Source organism: Gossypium raimondii, chromosome 11, assembly GCF_025698545.1.
Source record: "Gossypium raimondii isolate GPD5lz chromosome 11, ASM2569854v1, whole genome shotgun sequence".
NCBI classification, from domain to species: domain Eukaryota; kingdom Viridiplantae; phylum Streptophyta; class Magnoliopsida; order Malvales; family Malvaceae; genus Gossypium; species Gossypium raimondii.
The window spans coordinates 43,363,314-43,384,906 of NC_068575.1; the positions used below are offsets into that span (position 1 = coordinate 43,363,314).

The 21,593-nt window shown below is 33.0% G+C and overlaps 3 protein-coding genes across 4 annotated transcripts; 1 reads left to right on the forward strand and 2 right to left on the reverse strand.

The window, feature by feature from the left end:
* On the forward strand, positions 1-5,225 carry LOC105803758 (beta-galactosidase 3). Its single transcript, XM_012636153.2, has 19 exons — positions 1-473; positions 563-658; positions 773-885; positions 972-1,038; positions 1,133-1,225; positions 1,327-1,470; positions 1,642-1,730; positions 1,820-1,925; positions 2,009-2,096; positions 2,214-2,332; positions 2,425-2,589; positions 2,669-2,847; positions 3,032-3,141; positions 3,224-3,333; positions 3,420-3,530; positions 3,616-3,729; positions 3,817-4,019; positions 4,129-4,465; positions 4,551-5,225. Exons 1-19 carry the CDS (start codon positions 303-305, stop codon positions 4,698-4,700), a joined length of 2,565 nt encoding a protein of 854 aa, XP_012491607.1. The 5' UTR covers positions 1-302; the 3' UTR covers positions 4,701-5,225.
* A 451-nt stretch (positions 5,226-5,676) lies between these two features.
* LOC105803762 (thioredoxin H-type) lies at positions 5,677-8,362 on the reverse strand. Its single transcript, XM_012636157.2, has 4 exons — positions 8,217-8,362; positions 6,852-6,972; positions 6,104-6,226; positions 5,677-6,017 (listed from the first exon to the last, which is right to left on the reverse strand). The coding sequence occupies exons 2-4, from the start codon at positions 6,939-6,941 to the stop codon at positions 5,862-5,864; spliced, it is 369 nt and encodes a 122-aa protein (XP_012491611.1). The 5' UTR covers positions 6,942-6,972; positions 8,217-8,362; the 3' UTR covers positions 5,677-5,861.
* On the reverse strand, positions 7,884-9,560 carry LOC105803756 (protein RTE1-HOMOLOG). Of its 2 annotated transcripts, none has more exons than XM_012636151.2 (3): positions 9,398-9,560; positions 8,920-9,233; positions 7,884-8,398 (listed from the first exon to the last, which is right to left on the reverse strand). In XM_012636151.2, the coding sequence occupies exons 2-3, from the start codon at positions 9,178-9,180 to the stop codon at positions 7,976-7,978; spliced, it is 684 nt and encodes a 227-aa protein (XP_012491605.1). In that variant the 5' UTR covers positions 9,181-9,233; positions 9,398-9,560; the 3' UTR covers positions 7,884-7,975. The 2 variants fall into 2 exon arrangements, with proteins under 2 accessions (XP_012491605.1, XP_012491606.1); XM_012636152.2 differs by having other exon boundaries at positions 8,920-9,203; positions 9,398-9,556.
* Between the last annotated feature and the right edge of the window lie 12,033 nt (positions 9,561-21,593).

A 21,593-nucleotide genomic window follows, 5' to 3' on the forward strand; every position in this document is an offset into this window, starting at 1 on the left:
GTTATAATGGCAATGGACACTTGTGAGCTGTGAGTTGAAATCTGTACACCCCATTTTTTCCACTTTCACTTATAAATTTAAGGTCTGCTCAGGGCTTCAGTTCTCTCTCAGAGACCCTGTGTGAATGGATTCTCTTCCTTCTCCATTTCACTCTCATTAAACCATAGCTCCAAGGCCAGCCAGCTCAAACCAACTTTTTTTTTTCATTTCTCATCCTCGCCCTTTTCTAGTTGCAAGCTTTGGGTTTTTTTCTTCTTCTGAGTTTTGAAGTTGAAAAAGGCAGAATCTTGTGCTGTTAAAACATGGAAAGAAGCTCATGTTCAAGGCTTTTAATTGTATTCTGCTTTGCTCTGTGTTTGGAGTGTCAATTGGTTCAGTGCAGTGTTACCTATGATAGGAAAGCCATTGTGATTAATGGACAGAGGAGGATCCTCTTTTCTGGTTCAATTCATTATCCCAGAAGCACTCCTGAGGTACTTTAAAAGTTTCTCTTTTTTATTGTAAATTTCAGAGCTTTTGAGGTATATGGATTCTTTTTTGAAGTCCTTTTTTGTTGTTATAGATGTGGGAAGATCTTATACAGAAGGCTAAAGATGGAGGAGTTGATGTGATTGAAACTTATGTTTTTTGGAACGTTCATGAGCCATCTCCTGGAAATGTAATCTATTTTCCCTCCATTTGTTTTTATTATTTTTTTGAGCCTGTTTAACTTTCCTTTTTCAAACTTGGAACTGAACTTGTTAAATACTTATTCTTTTCACCATTTTTACAGTATAATTTTGAAGGAAGATATGACCTTGTGAGATTCGTAAAAACAATACAGAGAGCAGGTCTCTATGCTCATCTTCGCATTGGGCCTTATGTTTGTGCAGAGTGGAATTTTGGGTTAGATCTAAATCTCTGTTTAACTATGTTTTCTTTGTTGTAACTTATATTTTCTCGATAGTCTAAAACTTTTTTACAATGTCCAGAGGGTTTCCTGTATGGTTAAAATATGTGCGAGGCATCAGCTTCAGAACAGACAATGAACCTTTCAAGGTATCCCTCCTTCCTTTTGTTTTTTTTTTACTGGAAGATAAACCATTGTTTCCTAAAAGTAAAATATTTAAGGATTGTTGATGCTTTATTGCAGAGAGCTATGCAAGGGTTCACTGAGAAAATTGTGGGACTGATGAAGAGTCATAACCTGTATGAGTCCCAAGGTGGTCCCATTATTCTCTCTCAGGTAAATGTTTTGGCGGTTGTATAATTTTTTATCTTAGGTCAACTTACAATGGTAATATGAACCTTTCTTTTTTACTCTTTTTCTTATTTGCATGAGCTCAGATTGAGAATGAGTACGGGGCACAGAGTAAATTACTAGGGGCTGTCGGCTACAATTACGTTTCTTGGGCTGCAAAAATGGCGATAGAGACGGAAACTGGGGTGCCCTGGGTGATGTGCAAGGAACAAGATGCCCCAGACCCGGTGGTAAGTAATTCGATCGACATTTAGCATGTCATGTCTCTTGCTCTATGATGTTAGTGAACTTTGTGGAGGACTTAGTTAATGTGAACATATGTATGCAAAACCCAGTTTCATGCTTTGGACTTGTAAATATATGTGGATGGCTAAGGGAGTTTTTATGGCTACTTGTGATAGATAAATACATGCAATGGTTTCTACTGTGATTCATTCCAACCCAACAAACCCTACAAACCAACAATGTGGACTGAAGCTTGGAGTGGATGGTAAAGTTTTTTTTTTTGGTGACCTTAATTTGAAGGATCTTATATGGAATGGGACTCCCAACTATTTTATGCTTTCATTTATGGAAAAGGTTCTCAGAGTTTGGCGGTCCACTTCACCATCGGCCAGCCGAAGATTTGGCATTTGCTGTTGCTCGATTCATTCAAAAAGGAGGGTCCTTTGTTAACTATTACATGGTTAGCTCCCCCCTTTCTTTTTCATTATCTTAAACTTTTTCAAAGGGTATGCAATTTTTACAATGATAACATGATTCAAACAGTATCATGGAGGGACCAATTTCGGACGTACAGCTGGAGGTCCTTTCATCACTACCAGTTATGATTATGATGCTCCAATAGATGAATATGGTGAGAAAAAAAAAAGCTATTTGCTTATTTCCATTTCTTTTTTCTGCTAAAATATTTGAAAAACATTTGCACAGTCCTCTCCATTGCCTTACCTCTGATTCAAGCTAAAAATGACAGGTTTGATTAGACAACCAAAGTATGGTCATCTAAAGGAGCTCCACAGGGCTATTAAGATGTGCGAGCGAGCTTTAGTTTCAGATTATCCCATTGTTACTTCACTTGGAGACCTCCAACAGGTTTCTGCTTCAATTCTCAAAGTCCTTTACTCCCAGTAGATATGTGATCATTAATTCGTCACTAATTCTAGTCATTGTTTGGCATTTGCCAGGCTTATATGTATACATCGGAATCTGGAGATTGTGCAGCTTTCCTATCAAACTATGATACCAAATCCGCTGCAAGAGTGCTATTTAACAACATGCATTATAACTTGCCTCCTTGGTCTATCAGCATCCTTCCTGATTGCAGGAATGCAGTATTCAATACTGCTAAGGTATGATGTTGTCAAATAACTAAATTTGAATGATCAGTTTTAGGACTACTGGAACTGAAGCATTGCTCGTCCTCTTCAGGTTGGAGTTCAGACATCACAAATGCAGATGCTACCGACAAATTCTGAGACATTCTCATGGGAAAGTTATGACGAAGATCCTTCTTCATTAGATTACAGCTCAGCAATTACTGCTGACGGGCTATTAGAGCAAATAAATGTCACAAGGGATGCAAGTGATTACTTGTGGTACATTACCAGGTGAAACTGATGCGCCCATCGTTAGATTTGAAGAATATTTCTGCTTTTTCCTTACTCAACTTACATGTCAGATTCATCGTTTCAGATTTTTCTGCTCAGCATTGCTGAATCCAAATTAAGACTTTATGGCTTACTGATTCTTAAAATTTGGGAATGTCTCACAAATATACGTTTGATAATACAGTGTTGACATTGGTTCATCTGAATCCTTCCTTCATGGAGGGGAACTCCCCACTCTCATTGTCCAATCAACAGGCCATGCTGTACACGTCTTTATCAATGGACAACTGTCGGGTACATGGTTATATTGCCTTTTCACTGGATAGTACTTTTTAGCTCCCTATTTATTTTCAGAAATAAGATATGGTGATAACAGGTTCTGCATTTGGAACGAGGCAAAATCGGAGATTCACGTACACAGGGAAGGTCAATCTGCGTGCTGGAACAAACAAAATTGCACTGCTGAGTGTTGCTGTTGGATTACCGGTTAGTTCTTCAAAGCATGGAAAGTTTAAAAACCATGGCATGGTTGTGTTTTCTGATGGGGAATGGCTTTTTTTTGGTGATTGAAGAATGTAGGTGGACACTATGAGACATGGAATACAGGGATCCTAGGTCCAGTAGCACTGCATGGACTTGACCAAGGCAAATGGGACCTGTCCAGGCAAAAATGGACTTACCAGGTAGTAAAATTAACCTTTTTCATCTTTTATGTCTTTATTGTTGATCCAAATAAGTGTCCCTCATGAATGCCTCCTCTATGAACAGGTTGGTCTTAAAGGAGAGGCCATGGATCTGGTCTCACCAAATGGATTTTCCTCAGTTGAGTGGATGGCGGCATCATTGGTTGCACAAAAACCAGAGCCATTAAGATGGCATAAGGTGAGCAAAAAAAGAAAAGCACCAAGTAGTTACAGGATGAAATGTGGATTCCTAAAAGTTAAAAGTTGTTCTCTATCGATGCTGCAGGCTTATTTTAATGCACCTGAGGGTGATGAGCCGTTAGCTTTGGACATGGAGAGCATGGGAAAAGGTCAAATCTGGATTAATGGGCAGAGCATAGGTAGATATTGGACAGCATATGCTCATGGTGACTGCAATGGTTGTAATTATGCTGGGACGTTTCGACCACCGAAGTGTCAGCTTGGTTGCGGCCAACCAACCCAAAGATGGTAACCACTCTTAGGACCGAAGATATACAAAAAAAACCTTTCCAGTCTGTGTTATTAAAAAGAACTCATATTTTCATCATGTAATAGATGATTTGTTTTTCTTTCTCAGGTACCATGTTCCTCGGTCTTGGCTGAAACCTACACAGAATCTGTTGGTTCTTTTTGAGGAGCTGGGAGGAGACCCCACAAGAATCTCACTTGTAAAAAGATCTGTCTCCAGCGTTTGTGCCGATGTCACTGAGTATCACCCGAATATTAAGAACTGGCAGATTGAAAGCTATGGAAAGGCACAACAGCTCCGCAGACCAAAAGTTCACTTGCGCTGTAGTCCTGGACAATCCATCTCTTTCATTAAATTCGCCAGTTTTGGAACTCCTTTGGGAACTTGTGGAAGTTACCAGCAAGGCCCTTGCCATGCTCCTGCTTCATATGCCATCGTGGAGAAGGTATTCTAACTTTCATGTCTGACACATAAACTAAAACTTGCATGAATGCATTTCTCACCATCTTCCGCTGTTCTATGTTTCACAGAAATGTGTAGGGAAGCAAAGATGTGTGGTCACCATAGCCAACAGTAACTTCGGGCAAGATCCATGCCCGAACGTGTTGAAGCGGTTGTCTGTGGAAGCTGTTTGTGCTCCGATATCTTCAACAACAGCACAGCCAAACTGGGGAGGCTAATAAGATTGAAACACTCACAAAGGAACTCCATAGCGCTTGCATCTAGTAATTTAACCATACAGAAGCAAGCACCAAAGAAGAAAATAAAAAAGAAGAGTGCAAAGAATAGGCGTTTAGTTAGGGTTAGGTTGAGTGCCATAGCATTTCAAAAATGGAGTGCTTTGGCAAAAGGTGTTCGCTGTTCAATGCTATAGGCAATGAGTTATTTTAATTTTATAAAAAAGAAAAAAGGTTAAGTGAGGTTAATAGACTACTGTAAATTAGTGATCGAAAGATAGGTGAGTTTCTAAATTCTTAGGGTCCTTCAATTTAGGCCCGAAGGGTGAAATGTCTTGCATGTGTCCCCGGACTTTTAACCGGATACACGGGCACCAGAGAAACAGAGATTTGTATTTGGTGTGATTTCAGTTTGTATCAGTGGGGGGAAATCGAAACCCTATCAGGTTCATGTTGGGAGCGGTTCCTAGTATGGCCATTGTTTTATGTGCAGTTCCTGAATCCAAAAGTCTTCTTTTTCAGTTGTAATTTCTAATGTTATCCTTAAACCATGTTTCCCAGTTCCCACACCACCAAACAGGCAGCAATGGTGACATTTGACCGCTGTAGAACCCAGTATCCCGATCTCAATCTTCTTGTCACCAAGGAGGTAAATAAATTGGCAAAGCTGTACAACCCAGTAAAGTCCAAATGAAGTTTCACATATGATCAAACTTTCATCTAAACCTAAGCTTCTAATTCATCAAAGCTAACTGTGTGATCATTTATTTTTTTATCAGATGACTTGAGGAGATTGACAATATATAGACAAATTATCTACTGATAAATCCCCCCAAGTATCAAATAAACCATGGTCAGCCCCATGAAGATTGAAAATAGTTATCAGCAACAAAAACAGATCAAATGAGTTTCTGAATAGGTACCCTTGAAGTAACATACAATTCAAGGGCAATGAAAATGCTCAAAATCACATCAACCATGAAAACAAGCAAACTTTATATGATTATGTATCATATAGTAGTTAAGGAAATAAAAGTACCTCAAAATATAAAGGAATAAACTTAGGGTTTAACATAGAGATGTTTAGCTAAGTACCAGCAAATCAAAGATGAGGTACATGATAATAAGTTCCTCAAAAATATGATAAGATAGCACTAATAATTATCACCATGAAGCAGAAGTACTACCAGTAGCCATATGTTTTGTCACAGCCTGCTGAAGCTCTTCTTTCTTTGCACCAACCACTTTTTCAACAGCCTTTCCTTCCTTCAGGAACAAGAAAGTTGGCATAGCATCCACATCCCATTCAGCAGCAACCTCCTGAAACAAAATGAAGAAAAAAAACAATCAATTCGATAGACATTTTCGCTTCTTAGTTGCGGATTCTAACTGTGCATCTGCATTACCTTCAGTTCATCCACATCCACCTTAAGAAACATAACATTAGGAAACTTCTTGGCCAGTTCAGCCAGAAAGGGTGAAATAAAACGGCAGGGTCCACACCATGAAGCAGTGAAATCAACCACCACCTGCATTTACCATGTAAGTACAAATTCACATAACGTTTGTGAAGAAGCTAAAGTTATAAAAAAGGATGAAAAAGTTAATGGAGAAGAGTAAAAAACAAAGAACAAACATCAACGTCACCATTAAAATACGACATTGATTTGTCATCACCATCACCATCACCAGCTAGTAACCTTAAATTTCATTAATGTCACTCATATGTATCATATTGGTCTGTTACTACAGCATACTGTCCTTCAGAACTTTTAATTGGAAACGTGTTACAAAATCTATAACAAATTTTCCCTAGAAACAAACACATCAAAATTTCCTAGTTTTAACATGTGAAATTGACTAACTAATATTGTATTAACCGAGAATTTTTTAAAATAAAATAAAAATAGAAGAAGCAAGCTTCAGCATCAACAGAAAATGGCTTTAGTGTTTAAGAGGCTTCAACTTTACGGATCGTGGAATTTTTTAAATAGAAAAATCTAGATTTATACATATAAAACAACCAAATCATAAATATAATATGATATGAAGCAAACGAAAACAGATCAGACACATTATCTGAAACATTAAAAATAATCATGAATCTAACACTAAATATATGGGGGGAAAAGGGATTCATTAAAATAAAATTACCAGCTTTTTGGATTGGTTTCCCTTTTGAAATTGCTCCTTCCATGAATCAGGGGTGTGGCAACTGATTACTTGACCTTCCTCCGCTGCCATTTTTGCTTAGATATTCAAAGCTCTGCTTTTTCTGTTTGCTTAAAAAAATATATAAGTCTTCTCTGCCGCTCTATTTACAAATAAATAAGTAAATAAAGGTTTTGGTTTTGGCCATGGCCGGGCCATAGACCTAGATTTGGTTGTAATTACGATCTTGCCATTATTGTACGAAGAGGGTTGTACCCTTACGGATATGTATTCCCATTCAACACGTTTGGTTTTAGCTTCCAGATTTTTACGGTTACGTCTTTATACGCTTTAGTGTTTCAAGTTCAACCATTAGATTAGACAGAATTGTTGAACCAGTCAATTATATTGATATAAAGTTTGCAAGCCCATTAAAAATCTATATTTATACTATTATTTAAATTTTAAACACAACAACCAAAGCTTTATTATTATTATTAGTTTCAAACCATACCTTTTCTATTTAGGTATATAATTTCTAGATACATACGTATATGCCTATGATAGAATTTCTAGATTAAATCACTATGAAAAACTACATAAAAATATAATACAACACAAAGAGTAACATAAACACATCCCCGTTATTAAAATATACACAAAACGAATTTTTAAGGTGTGAAAAATTATATACAAGTTTGCAATACCCTTAAAGCACGAAAACAACACAAACATGAACATAACACGAGAAATAACATGAATCCATGACACTAAAATATATGGAAAAGAAGCATGAACATAAGATGAGGTAAAAGTTTGATAATAATTAAAACCAAAAACATCATCACAAATAATATTAAATCCATATATCAATGGATCAAAATCTTAAATTTTAGAAATTTTAAGATATTTTGAATACATAAAAAATATTACAACAATATCTCAATGTTACAAGCCAATTTGACTTGGGATTTGCAAATGGTTCACCGTTCACTAAAAGAGATTGTCAGTATTGAAAATTAAAACTATACTCTGTAAATGAAATATTCCATCTTTATCGACTCCATCAATGTCACATACAAAAATTGACATATCCCTTCATTCTTTGCATTGGTTTCTGGTAAAAGCTACAAATAGATCAAGTTCTTGAAACAGTAAGTACCGAGAAGGAACCAACCAACAAGAAGGAATACAAGGAGGGCCAACAGAGACAGGTATGTTGTGCCACCAAACACTAGTCCAATACCGGATACAACAACAAATGGCAAGTGAGATCGCAAAACTGCTGTTTTGTTCACCCACCGACCATTGAGGAAGATGAGAACAGCAAGGTTAACTACATTCCACCCACCCGAATGAAAGCCTAACCTGTTCAGGTTGTTTGCTACAAATGAATGGCAGTTGCAAGTGAAAAGGTTGTACGGCCGATGTTGGAACTCTTGAATGCCCTTTTCTAGCGCATCATCCCATGTTAATGCCTCTCTCAGATCGTCATGTTGGTATTCTTGATCTCCTTTCAGTGCTGATGAATGATAAGAAATGCTGCATTCCTAGCAAAAAGCTCCAAAGTTTGCACACATAAATGAGGAAGAATTATTTTTCTTTAGTAGATATGCACTAATTCCCGTCGTGGGCGCTATTCTTACTTATCACTACTCAAAATTTGTACTCTAAAATCTACCAAACCAATGTGCATCCATGAATTAGATTCGGTGACACAAACTATTTCCCGTCATTTACACAAGGCTTAGCTACCAATACTCAAAATGTTTTGCCACAATATCTACCACAGTGCATTCACAAGTTACTAAAAAGCACAGGATATTGCATTTTGCAGGCTTTACAATTCTTTCCTATAAAAGACCCGTGAAAAGTAAAGCCCAATAACCCAATCAAATCCAAATTAGCAACAATTGAACTAATAAATCCTCCCTTTGAATTCTTAATCAAGTTGAAAAATGTCATCCCATCCTTTCCCCAGTTACAACTTACTTGGAAGTGAAATTTGAGAACAAGCGGAAATTGATGAAGCCAAAAAAAATAGAGGTGGAAGATGAACGTATATAAATACCTTATCTTTGTTAATTTGGATATAGCGAGCTACTGCCCCGAAAGCGAAATCGTCAATAGAGACACAACTCGGACCCGCAAAGTCTAGAATAACTCCATCTTCTCTGCAAATGCCAATGTGGCCAATGAAAGGAATCAGCCATGAAGTAATAGGAAGAGGCGTCCAAACAATGCAGTATGGGAAACGCTCCCTTCTTGGATCAATTTGCATACCACTTTCCACCATAATCGACCGGTGATCATAATCTACTTGTTCTTCCATTGCCAAATTTTCCTAACTGCAGTCTTTTTTCAGAAAATCCACATCAATTATTCCTACAAGGATTTAAATTTTGTGATAAAAATCTCCATAAATCATCTACTGAATCGAACGAAAGAAAGGAAACGCGCGAAAAATGAGGAACTGGTAAATCATGATTGATTCGAAAATTGAGAATTAAATAAGCGGAAACAGATGTAAAAGAGAGATTAAAGCGTACCTTAGTCGGCAGAGAGAAACGCAGATACACCGGAGAGTCGAGGAATCGGCTGCCCCAGCGATGGGTCAAAGAGGGATTTGGTTTCTCGGAAATTCCTGCAATACAATTTCATATGTTATCAAGTAATGATTAATTCCGCCAAAACATACCTAAAATATATATATAAATCGGTTACTATATTTTAAAATGTTGAACTAAATCTTAAAATATTTTAATTAAAATTTAAAATTATTAATATTATATCCGTGAAGTGATTAAATTGTAAATACATTTTTTATTTGTTATATGAATATGGTTGAGGGTTTAATATTGACCTTAAATTATACTTTAATCGTATAATATGCTATAGATCATAATATATATAGCATAAAAAGGTGAAATAATATATTAAACTTTTAAATAAAGTTAGGTTTTAGGACTAATATTTTATTTCACTCTAAAATAATATTATTTCCTCAATGCGCATGATAGTTTAACGTACGCATTGCAGACACCATTTTTCTCATCAATTTTTTATCTGAAATCTTTCATCCAAGGTTATTTTGTTTTCTGATTAATTTGTGAGTTATTTTATAGACGGGGGTTGTGCCTAGATTTTGAAGATGGTGAATTTGAGCATGCGGGAGGGTTAAATCATGAATGAATTTGCTTTTCCTACTTTCAAATCAAATGGTGCTGTACATGGAATGAGGGAAGGCCCAATGTCAGCTGCTGAGTGCTGATGCTTGTTGCGAAATTTAATTATAACTTTTTAGAAATTAAAATATAAATTTTATTATATTAATTTATTATTTTAAAGAAGATTAAACAAACAATATTTAATTTTGGGCTCGAAGTCGCCTGCCTGCCATTAAATTTGGCCCTAAAGATATTGATGATGGAGTTGATGTGAATCGGGAAGCTTCACATCCATCAGTTAATTGACTCGAATTATCATTAATCGAATTAATCGATTATTTTAAAATTTTAATTGTTAATTGAACTAAAATTTTTTAAAAATAATTAACCGAATTTAACTTTTTCGATTAATTCGGTTGGTTAACCAAATTAATTGAAATTTATATGTTTATTTTATATTTTTAGTTAAAACAATTATAAAACATATAAAAAATTAACTAAATTAACAGACCAATTAATTTATACTTCCAAAAAATTAACCGAACTGGCCGACCCTGACCAAATACTTATATATTATAATATTATTTATTAAGTTCGATTAATTCGATTAATTGACTGATTTCGAATCGAATTAACCGTTAACCAAACTTCCAAAAAACTATTAACTGACCATCGATCAAATTAATTCGATTAACCGATCAATTAATCAAATTCAATCGATTAACCGAATTAATTCGATTTTACCCAAAATTTACGCCATCGATTCTTTTCTCTGACGTGGAGAAAGATGAGAAGATAAATGTGGAATCCATTATTGATGTGATTGAAGAGGGTTGATCTCAATGGGTTAATGCTTTAGTTGGCCAATTTCTAGGGAAGTCACCCAACTTTAGCTTATTTCCGACAATGACTAACCTACCATAAAACAAGGTTGGAGCTATTGATATTGGTTTCTTGGATTTTTTTTTTATAAAAATATCCTAAATTTTGATTAATTACGAAAGTGATCCATTTTTTTGATTATACATATAAATGATCTGAAATCTACAGTAAAAATTGGTGGAGTCAAAGAGTTTGGCGCTACCAACATGTCACGTCAACAAACCTAATAAAAAATTATTGTTTTGGTGGAGCCATGTAAAATGACACCACCTGTATAAATATAAAAAATACTACTAATTCTAAAAAAACGAGGACTTTAAAAAAAATTTTGATGGAGCCAAAGAGTTTGGCCCACCACTTTTCAATGTGTCAATGTAATTTTTTTTATTTTAAAACTATAAAAAAATTATTGGTGGAGAAGAAAAAAAGTAAATAATCTTATTTGACCACTGTACATTGCTAGCATCAGGAAATGAAATAGTCGCGAATCTCAAGTAACTGGCCAAGCCGCCAAAGTCGCTAAAGTGATGATAAATTCTGTTAGTAAAATGAGCCCTATAGAAAGTCCATCTATTCCCAATCTCCAGTAAAAATAAAAAAATTATCCATTTATAATCTTCCGCCAACTGGATTAATGAATCATCCAATCGGAAATGATAACAAAATACATAGGTTGTTAGAAGGAGTTACCAGAGTTTTTTTTTAATGTGTGTTTTTAATTTAAATTTTTTTAAAAATAATATTTTTTTTTACAAATAACCTCTTTCTCGTTTTTTTCCAGTCAATTCATTCCTCACTTTCTTTTTCTTTCTCATTTTTCCCAAATTTTCTTTTTTTGGTCCTCTGTTTCTTGATTTCTGTTAAAAAGTTCCTTATCAATCTTTCTTTAAAATGTCCTGTTGATTTTCTTGATTTCACAATACATAAATGATTTAAATGAAAATTATATTTTACAAAATAGCTATCAATTTACATAATTCAAAATTATATTTTACATTTAAAACATTCTAAAATAGTTTAACTTAACTTACAATATATAATTTTACAACACGAGCAACTTTCTCAATACTAAAAAAAAGTTAAACAATTTTGTTCAAAACCGAAAATATTGTATATTACAAACAAAAATAATTAAACAATTTTGTTCAATACCGACAACATTGTGTCTTACAAATTGAAAAATAAATCGTTTAACCGCAATAGGAGTGACTTTCTCAATGCTATTCTCTTGTAGCTCAGATGTTGCCCATATTGATGATATCACCCATGCGGTTCGATTTGGGATTCATTGAAACCTTCAAACATCTCGTTGACCCAGGGAATTCCAAATAATCCACTTGTTGCCTGCATAACCAATTTGAACTCGTTATCGTCCTACCACAGTCAACGAAAAGACTTACATAACCAATTTGAACCCGTTACTGAATAATTACTGGCAACCGAAAATAACCATTAAATTTACCAGTGTTGAAGCTCCACCAGATTATTGTTAAACAAAACATACCTTCAAATTAAAAAAATTACTAAATAAACAAAAACTCAAATACATAAAAAAAAAAAAAACACTCATCATCTCCCTCCCATTCATCCTCTAACAAAATATAAGTAAACAATTTTTTTTCCTTCAACTTAGATTAATCTGTCATTGGGGGTTATGTATACTAATTTGGTCACGCTAAAGAGAATGACTCCACCAAATAAAGTATTATTTTTTATATTTAAATTAAAAAATATTTAAAAGAATTTAAAAAAAGGGTACAGAGCCAATAAGAAAACATTTTTATAGTTTTAAAATTTTTAAAAAAAATTACACTGACACTTTGAAAAGTGGTGGCGCCAAACTCTTTGGCTCCACCATTTTTTACTGTAGATTTCAGGTCATTTACGTGTATAATTAGAAAAGTAGGTCATTTTCATAATTAGTCAAACTTTTAGGGTCATTTTTATAAAAAAAGGCAGGTTTCATTAAGTTTAGTTTATACTTAATAAAATTTTGGGTAAATTATGTAGATAGTCATCCAACTATCAAAATTTTTATTTTAGGTTGTCAAAATAAAAGTTTACAATTTAACAACTCATGTTATATAGTTCAATCATTTTGCTCACTCTTTTTAAAATTAAAACGGCAAGCTAACGTGAGTACGTGATGATTAAAAACCAGTATAATAATAAATTTAGTTCTCTACTTTTACTTATTATATCAATTTAGTCATAATTTTCAAAAATTTAACTTTCAAAATTTACAAATGATCTCAATTTGATCCCAATTCTAAAAATTCAAAAATACATATAAAAATAGATAAATATTTTCTAAAAATATAATAATAAATTTAAAAATTATATAAAAATAAAAATATTGTTCACAACAAATAATAATATATGAAATTTAAAAATATATAAAAATAAATAAATATTTTCAAAAAGTATAATAATAAATTTAAATTTTATATTAATATTAATATAATGAGTATATAATGTGTGAGGGAGGGGGATGGGTGAGGGGAGGTAAGACGGGGGAGGGGGAGAGGGACGAAGATGGGCGGAGGTCCGATGAATGAGGGAAAGGGGAGAGTTTTTTTAATATTAATATAATTATTTTATTTAATATTAATATTAATATAAATTTTAAATTTATTATTATATATTTTTAAAATATTTATGTATTTTTATATGGGTTAGCATTTAGTACACTGACAATATTACTATTTTTATTCTACAAGTAGCCTTAAAAAATTACCATGTGTCTCTATTTTTTACATTACTATATCTTTATAGGACACTTATTAACTCCCGACCCTTGCTTCCGAGTCTAAAAGCTCCATTGGCAATGTACTAAATATTATTTATTTTTATATTTTTAAAATTTTATATATTATTATTTTTGTTAAAAATATTTTTTTATATTTTTAAATTTATTATTATATGTATTTTATATTTTTTGAATTTTTAGAATTAGGATCAAATTGAGACATTTGTAAATTTTGAAAGTTAATTTTTAAATTTATGACTAAATCAATATAATATGTAAAAGTCAAGGGTTAAATTTGTTATTATATCGATTTTTTTAATTGCCATGTCAACTTGTAATTTGTGATTTTAGCAAGAGTGATCAAAACGATCAAACTATACATGGATGCTTAAATTACAAAATTTTTTATTTGGGTAAATTACACCAATAGTCACCCAACTTTGATGCAACTGACAAAACAGTCACTCTAATTTCAATTCAGTCACTCAATTTTTGAAAAATAACAAAACAGTCATTTTAACCATTTTTCGTTACAGGCGTATCAAAAAAGTGACATGGGATCCTACGGTGTAAACGGACCCAATTTAAAACCCTAGTTGGGCTGGGCAATAAAAGAAAAATAAGAAGCAGAGAAGAAGAAGAAAGAGGAAAAAAAGAAGAGGAAGAGGAAGAGAAGAGAAAAATTCTAGAATGGTTCAATAGTAGGATCAGGTTGTGGAAAAACCATGCTCTCAGGGTACCAGAAAACGAGTTCTCACTGAGTTCAATGACTTCTAATTGAGTTAACCCGTCGAAAGTTGATTTTGAGACATACCCAGATAAAGAATTTGCTTTTAAAGTAAGTTCCAATAAGTTAACTGGTAGTTTTGGTAGAAACCCAGCGAGTTTGTTGTAACTCAAGTCGAATCTCTTTAAACTCGTAAGCAAGTTAAGCGATTTTGGCAATTTCTCGGACAGAGAATTATGCGAAAGGTCTAAGGTTTCAAGCGATTGAGAGCCGTGATTGAGTCAGGAATCGAGAAAAGAAAAGAAAAAGGTTGCGGATCGCAACGCCAACGGTGAGGCAAGCTTCACAAAGAATAGTTCCGGTGACGAGAACAATCGAGAGCTTTTCTTCGTCGTATCTGGCCAAATACACTATCTCATATGTTCTCAGGTTTCTTCTTCTTCTTCTTCTTCTTCTTCTTCTTCTTCTTCTTCTTCTTCTTCTTCTTCTTCTTCTTCTTCTTCTTCATACTAGATACTTTGGACTTAGAATTTGCCATGATTTAGGGATAAAATAGTGCGATTGTTGTTGTTTCTATTTTCTTTTTATGTACGGAGTTTTTGTTTTCTTTATTACCTTTTGTCTTAAAAGTTTTTTATCAGTTTACTACCATGGTGATGTTTGGTAGATATCTGATCGTGAGTGTTTTGTTGGGTACATATGGTTTGTATTGAAATGAAACGCTGTCAATTAATGTATCTTGTTGGTTATACCCATGTGAGGTTTAGACCTACAATAGTTATATGATGATGATGATGTTTAAAGTTGACCATCATATCTCTTTCGTGGAAAATGGAAACTGTATCTTTTTTTTTTAAAAGTTGAGAATATTCGTGTTAGTGAAGAAAAAGAAGAAACATATCACTATATTTGAAAACAGATATTGTTGGGATAGAGAAGAAAAAGCGTAAACATATTGGGCCATTTAATCAAAAAGTAAAAATATTGGGTCATTTATTAAAAAAATGGAAAATGAAGGATGAAAAAAATAGTCACTCAACTTTGCCTCGTCCAACGTGGCAAGTTAACTGGCCGCATCAACTAGTTAATTAGCCACGTCGGTGGTCTCATTAAGCCTGTGATGGAAAATGTTAATGGGTGACTGATTTTTCACTTTTCGATAATGTTAGTGATTGATTTATTATTTTTCGAAAGTTGAGTGACTTAATTAAAATGAAAGTGACTTTTTGTCAGCTGCATCAAAATTGAGTTACTGTTGGTGTATTTTGCCATTTTATTCTAAGTGCTTAAAAAAACAATTAAGTGCATCTGTGTAGTTTTCCCTATAATTTTCGCCCAAAAAACTTGTGGCTGGTTTCTTGAAGCAAGTCCTTGGCACATCTAACATAAGGTTACTATATTGAGTTGATAAGTAACCAAAGATCCATGCAGGAGGTTTTTGACTAAAAAAATTGAATTACTTAGCAAAATTCTTTGACCGGCACTTGGCTTTACATGGAGTTAACACATGTCATGCTATAGTATTAGTGCTCAAAAGCCCGTAATCTTAGATCGTTGTTTGTTGTTGCTTCCATAGCATTTATTTGAAAACGTAAAAGTTTAAGCAATTATGTCAATTACTCGTCAGAAATTTGTAATTATATCACCATACATTTTGTCGTTATGTAATTTAAATTGTTTTCTTTAAAACAAAGGTTGGACATCTTTATTGAAGTATGGCAACAACGTTTTAAAAATGAGAATAAGGGTACGTTTGGTTCACTGTAATGGAATAAGGCTGTAATTGAATAGGGTTGTAATTGAATAGAGCTGTAATCAGTAATTCAATTGTTTGGTTGAATGGAATGGAATAGAACTGTAATAGTATTCTTGTGTTTAGTTGAATGGAATGATGTTGTAATAGCATAAGGAAAAAACTAAAATGACTAGAATACCCTTAGCGTAATTTTTTAGGTAGATGATTATTGTTATTGTTATTAAATTTTAATAAAATTATTATTAAAATAATTTAATAAAAATAATAAATAATTTAACCATATTTTAACATAATTATTATTAAATATAATTTAATAAAATAATATATAGTTTAATAAAATTCTTAATATAATTATTATATTAATTAAAAAATTATAATATATAATACTATAAAAATAATATATAATTTAATAAATATATATAATTTAATAAAAAATTCTTAAATATATGTTTATGTTTTTATGAAAATGATATTGAGCTTAGCATATGGTCTTTGCATGCCAACGTAACTAAGCTTATTTGAAACCGTGTAAGAATCCTCGTTTTGTTACAATCCATATGGTATTTTGAGATGCATGTCTTATTGTCTTTTCAAAGCTATTTACTAAAACCATATTCTTCTTTCTAAACTCTTATCGGAATTTGCCCGTCAATTGTTTGTCCATCTAATTTCCAAAACATCGAAAACCAACTATTGTCATAAACATCCAAGCAAATTAAATGCAACTTTTGTTTAATTTTTGAATACAAATTTAGCATGAAACAGTGCGTTAAAGAAAGGATTAAAGAGTCAGAAAAGAGAAGTCCAAATGCAAAACGATAAGTGAGATATGGGTTAGTAAAGTGAATGGTGATTGATTGTCAAACAACAATACTTCGATTGAAAGATCAGGTTGAACCGTAAGACCAGCGCAAGACTTGAGAAATCATCTTTTAGGATGAGATTCGAATGAAAAACAGGGAGAGACTATTCAATAAGTTGAAGAGATTAGACTAACCTTTCAAAGTTCCCTACTCTTCAGCTTTCTTTTCCAACCATGCACATTAATGAAAGAAGAGACTAAAAAAGCTGAAGCTTCGACTTGGCAAGGATAGAGACTTATTTCTTGGTAAAATCTATGCAGGAGAGATTTCACATACAGTATCTTTCTTGTTGAATGAATGCAAATGATTCACTATGAATGTTTTATTCATAAGATCTCCCCTACTGTAACTTCTTCCTAGATAAAGATTGAAAAACAATAGCAAACAAATAATTGGGGAGCATGCCTCTAAAAGGATTTTTTCATTAATTTTATAAATGTTAATTGGGAGAAGCAACTCCAGAAATCATCATATGTTGTAAATAATTCAGCACTTATGAGCTAAACATAGGAGCTTGATGATATCCCAATACACAGGTTTATACAAACTTGATAGCAATCTTCCATCAAAAGTGTACGGATGAAGATAAGAGATGGTGACATTTTGGTAAGATAAAGGTTCCATGACAGCTTATCGCCCCAAAAGTGCAACACGATCCTTCTGTACTGCCTGTGTCAGGTTGATGTCAAAGAGTTCGAATCGTATGGGCATCTCCATCTCATAGAAGGGGTTCTTCAAAACATAATCTGTGTAGAGCTCATAAACAACTTTCAAGAGAGCCTCCATGTGCTGTGTCCTAGGCTCACAAACTACAAAGAACTTTGTCCCTGAAAATCATAACATGTATATTTGCAAAATCAACAGTGTAGAGAACATAATGCCTAGTTCTCTACAAAATCATGGTTTCAGAAAACATGCACATGAGACTACCTCCCACACAACCCATGTCTGGAAAATGCCATTCCATATCAAATGCAAGAACAAGATATTTATTCAGCACAAATTGTCAGGACTAACAAGGAGAAATAAGTAAACCACCCTTCAAATTTGTCAATTTTTTGATAATATGGTCTCAAGTGTTATACTTATCATTAATGGCACAATTAGACTAACAGATATTTTGATACTATCATCCTATCTTCAAGTTGAAGCATAAAAAATAGTTCGACAAGCATTAAATACAAAGTATTTCACTGCCAACAGTTCTCGTCTCGTAGTTTCAGGCTTTGAGAAAGTGTAAAAGTAAGCATTGCCAACTGCGTCCATAACAAATTATTCAAGCTTCCTATATTTATATAAAAATAAATTTCCAGAAAGTTTCATTTTCTATTCATCATCTTACATGATATGAACTCCCAATATTTGTATTTTAAGCAGGAAAAAGGGCAAGATTAATTTCCTTAATCGAATCAACGAACATTCAAACGATGGCTGACCAATCCTAGTCTACAACTTTTAGTCAACCGAGTGGGAAAATCAGATCTACAAATCAGTTTTCTCCAATTCTACTTTCACACTTCAAATTTCCCCAGTATTCAAAATAGTACAATTGATATTTTTAAACAAAAAATTACTGGTAAGAGATTGAAAACAATGGAGATAAAATGTATCAGCCTCAAGTACTCAATTCCAGAACAACCAGCGGTAGGCGATAGTTGCTGTGAGATAGCGTGCATCGAATGCCATAGACTAGCCACTCTTAAGCTATCATTCGTATCCATGCGCCCCTTGGATCCATAATCCTTCAAAAAAAGAAAAACTTTAACAAATATTCTCAAGAAACAAACAGAAAAGGGTTTCAAAGAAATGGATAAAACAACCAAAATTGTAAATAAGAATACACCGTAAAGTAACCAAATTGATAAGAATTCAGAAAATAATAAATTAATAAACATATATATATTAGGGTATAAGGGAAAGTGAGAGAATATTTGAAGGGAGAAAACTTACATATAGGTGAAAAAAAAGAAAAGAAGAAAGAAAGGATCCCCACCTTTCTATTGAGAAGGAAAAAGAAAAAGATGAAATCAAAATCTCCCAAAGAAATCAAAACCCTAGTAATGGAAAATGAGGAGAGAGCGAAAGGGGTTGTTGGAGGTGGATTTAGAGATAACTGGAACAGAGCGATGACGTACACACTATGCTTAGCCCAAGCTTTTTCCCGTATTTCTTCCTTTTACTGTAAATAAGGAGGTTCAACTAGAAGGAAGATGAAGATGAAATGGCGAATGGATGCTTGATTTGTCGTCAATTAAGAAGAACTCTGGTGAGGGTAATGTCGAGGAAGAAATCTGGTGAAAGTGAAAATGCTTACTTGAGAAACCAATACGAATGCTGAAGGTGAACAAAAATAGTAGCAGCAGCCGCCGCGGAGCGAAGAAGGGAAATAAGAAGGAAAAAAAGGGAAACGTAAAGATGGAAAGGAAAGAAAGTTACCAGAAGGAGAAGATGAAGCTGAGGGAAAAAATTGAAAATAGGAAAAAAAATTGGAACACGTGATTGAATGGCTATTCAGAGGTGAAGGAAATGAATAGCTATTCAACTTTTTCCTGTAATAGGGGGTGAATGGATTCAGGCTGTAGTACCATTACAGCCAACCAAACTAACGTTTGGTGGTAGGCCCACCGAATTGGGGTGAATGCATTCCTATTCCCCCAACCAAACATGCTGTAAAAAAGAAGAAAGCAACTAAATAAAATACAATCCCTAAAACTTAAAAAGAAAACATCAAAAGAAAAGCATAGATTTCAACCGCACTTAAGTTTTTTGTGTCTAAAAATCAGAATTTAGACTTAAAGGCAAGTTCATTGTTAATTCTAATTATTCTTTGACATCATTACAACAAGATGTCAAAAGAGATTTTCTTTGTCTTGTCTCACTAATCAAATGTAAGAAGGTTAAACTTAGAGTAGTGGAATTACTTGAAGGAGCTCATAAGGCTCAATATGAGAAGATTTATGAATATCTATCGAAGGTTTGGATCTAAAATGTTAGAACAACAACAATCTATTATTGAATAACTTGTTCTTTCAAAGGATGTATGTCTATCTGCAGGCATGCAAAGATGAGTATAGGACTGATTGTAAGAGGATAATAAGTTTAGATGAATGTTTCTTGAATGTCTACTTGGGTGGCTACCTACTAACAACTGTTGGGATAGATGCAAATAATGACATCTATCCTATTGCATATGCTGCTGTTGAAAGTGAAAACTAAACATTATAGCTCTGATTCTTGGAGTTGCTTGCATTGGACTTGGAAATTGTGAACTCATATAAGATATCTTTAATGTTTTACAAACAAAAGGTAAAACTCCATTTGTTTGCTTTGTTTTATGTTGTTTTTGTTTAGGATGATATGCCAAAGAATTAAATTGTTTTTGTTCTGTTTGTAGGGACTTATAGAACCAATATTCATGTTGTTTCCTAATTAAGAAACAAGACACTGTGTTAGACATTTACATACTAATTTTTTTTAAAAAAAGTTGATTTCAAACCAAAGAAATTAAAAGATTTGCTTTGGAAAGCTGTCAAAGGAACTAAGAATACCAATCAACATGCTTATCATTATAAAATTTTAATTATAAAAATAAAGAATTCAAGCAAAATTTACGATTTATGTTATAAATATGAAACTCAATTTTTACTTAGATAAAATTAAAAAAATCGTTCCAATATCTAAATATATACATTCAATAAATTTTAATCTAATTTAGATGCTGTAAACTTAACATTTTTCTTTTTGCAGTAGTGCATTTTTCCTTTTATGTTTCAACCCAAAAATGATTCCCAAATGCAAACCATGTTGAAATATATATTTCGACACCGACAAATTTTACTCTGGCCAAATGCCATTGCATTTAGATTTGAGTTATTACACACACTACTAACTAATTTGTAATAATTTTAATTAAATTTGTTCATGAGTCAGGTTATTTCTCTAAGTCTGAAAGTCCGTCTGAAAAATAAAAATGTTTGGATAAAAATACGAGACTCGAAAAATGGGTTTAGATAAAATTTAAGGCATATTTTTATACAGATTGGTCCTTGGATAAGATTTTTTGGCCTGACCGGAATATATTATGTTATAAAAATATTTATATTAATTATATATGTTAAATAATAATTATATATTTATATTTATATTAAATCACTAACTCAATAATAATTAAACCCATTATACATTTATATTTATATTAAATCACTAACCCAATAATAATTAAACCCATTATCCAAAACCTAAAAAAACCTACCCAATTAAATAATCTAACCCAAAATATAAAAAGTTAAAAATTATATTTAATACAATAAAATATTTATTATATTTATTTGTATTTTAATATAATAAAATATTTATTATATTTATGATAATGTTTTTTAATATAAATATTTGCTAATATGTTAGAAAACTTTTCTTTTAGCATTTTTAGTTCATTCTGTGGGGGAATTTACCAATAAAAGCCCTATGTTTTCAAAAATTATCGAAATGGACCCATTATTTTATTATTTACCAGAATGGTCCAAATACTGCGAAATCGCGCTCACGTCAGCGCGATTTCGCTGTTTTTCCCACGTTAGGTTTTTTTGGCTGTTAGGGTTTAG

What these genes read in the sequence shown, in the direction of transcription:
- LOC105803758 (XM_012636153.2), top strand. Translation starts at nt 303, where the DNA reads ATGGAAAGAAGCTCATGTTCAAGGCTTTTAATTGTATTCTGCTTTGCT. An exon ending in GTGTTGCTGTTGGATTACCG is followed by an intron (nt 3,334 to 3,419) that starts GTTAGTTCTTCA and finishes TGGTGATTGAAG; the next exon opens with AATGTAGGTGGACACTATGA. An exon ending in AGCCATTAAGATGGCATAAG is followed by an intron (nt 3,730 to 3,816) that starts GTGAGCAAAAAA and finishes TCGATGCTGCAG; the next exon opens with GCTTATTTTAATGCACCTGA.
- LOC105803762 (XM_012636157.2), bottom strand. Translation starts at nt 6,941, where the DNA reads ATGGCAGCGGAGGAAGGTCAAGTAATCAGTTGCCACACCCCTGATTCA. An exon ending in GAAACCAATCCAAAAAGCTG is followed by an intron (nt 6,227 to 6,851) that starts GTAATTTTATTT and finishes TGGTAAATGCAG; the next exon opens with GTGGTGGTTGATTTCACTGC. An exon ending in TGGATGTGGATGAACTGAAG is followed by an intron (nt 6,018 to 6,103) that starts GTAATGCAGATG and finishes ATTTTGTTTCAG; the next exon opens with GAGGTTGCTGCTGAATGGGA.
- LOC105803756 (XM_012636151.2), bottom strand. Translation starts at nt 9,180, where the DNA reads ATGGAAGAACAAGTAGATTATGATCACCGGTCGATTATGGTGGAAAGT. An exon ending in TCCAAATTAACAAAGATAAG is followed by an intron (nt 8,399 to 8,919) that starts GTATTTATATAC and finishes GCTTTTTGCTAG; the next exon opens with GAATGCAGCATTTCTTATCA.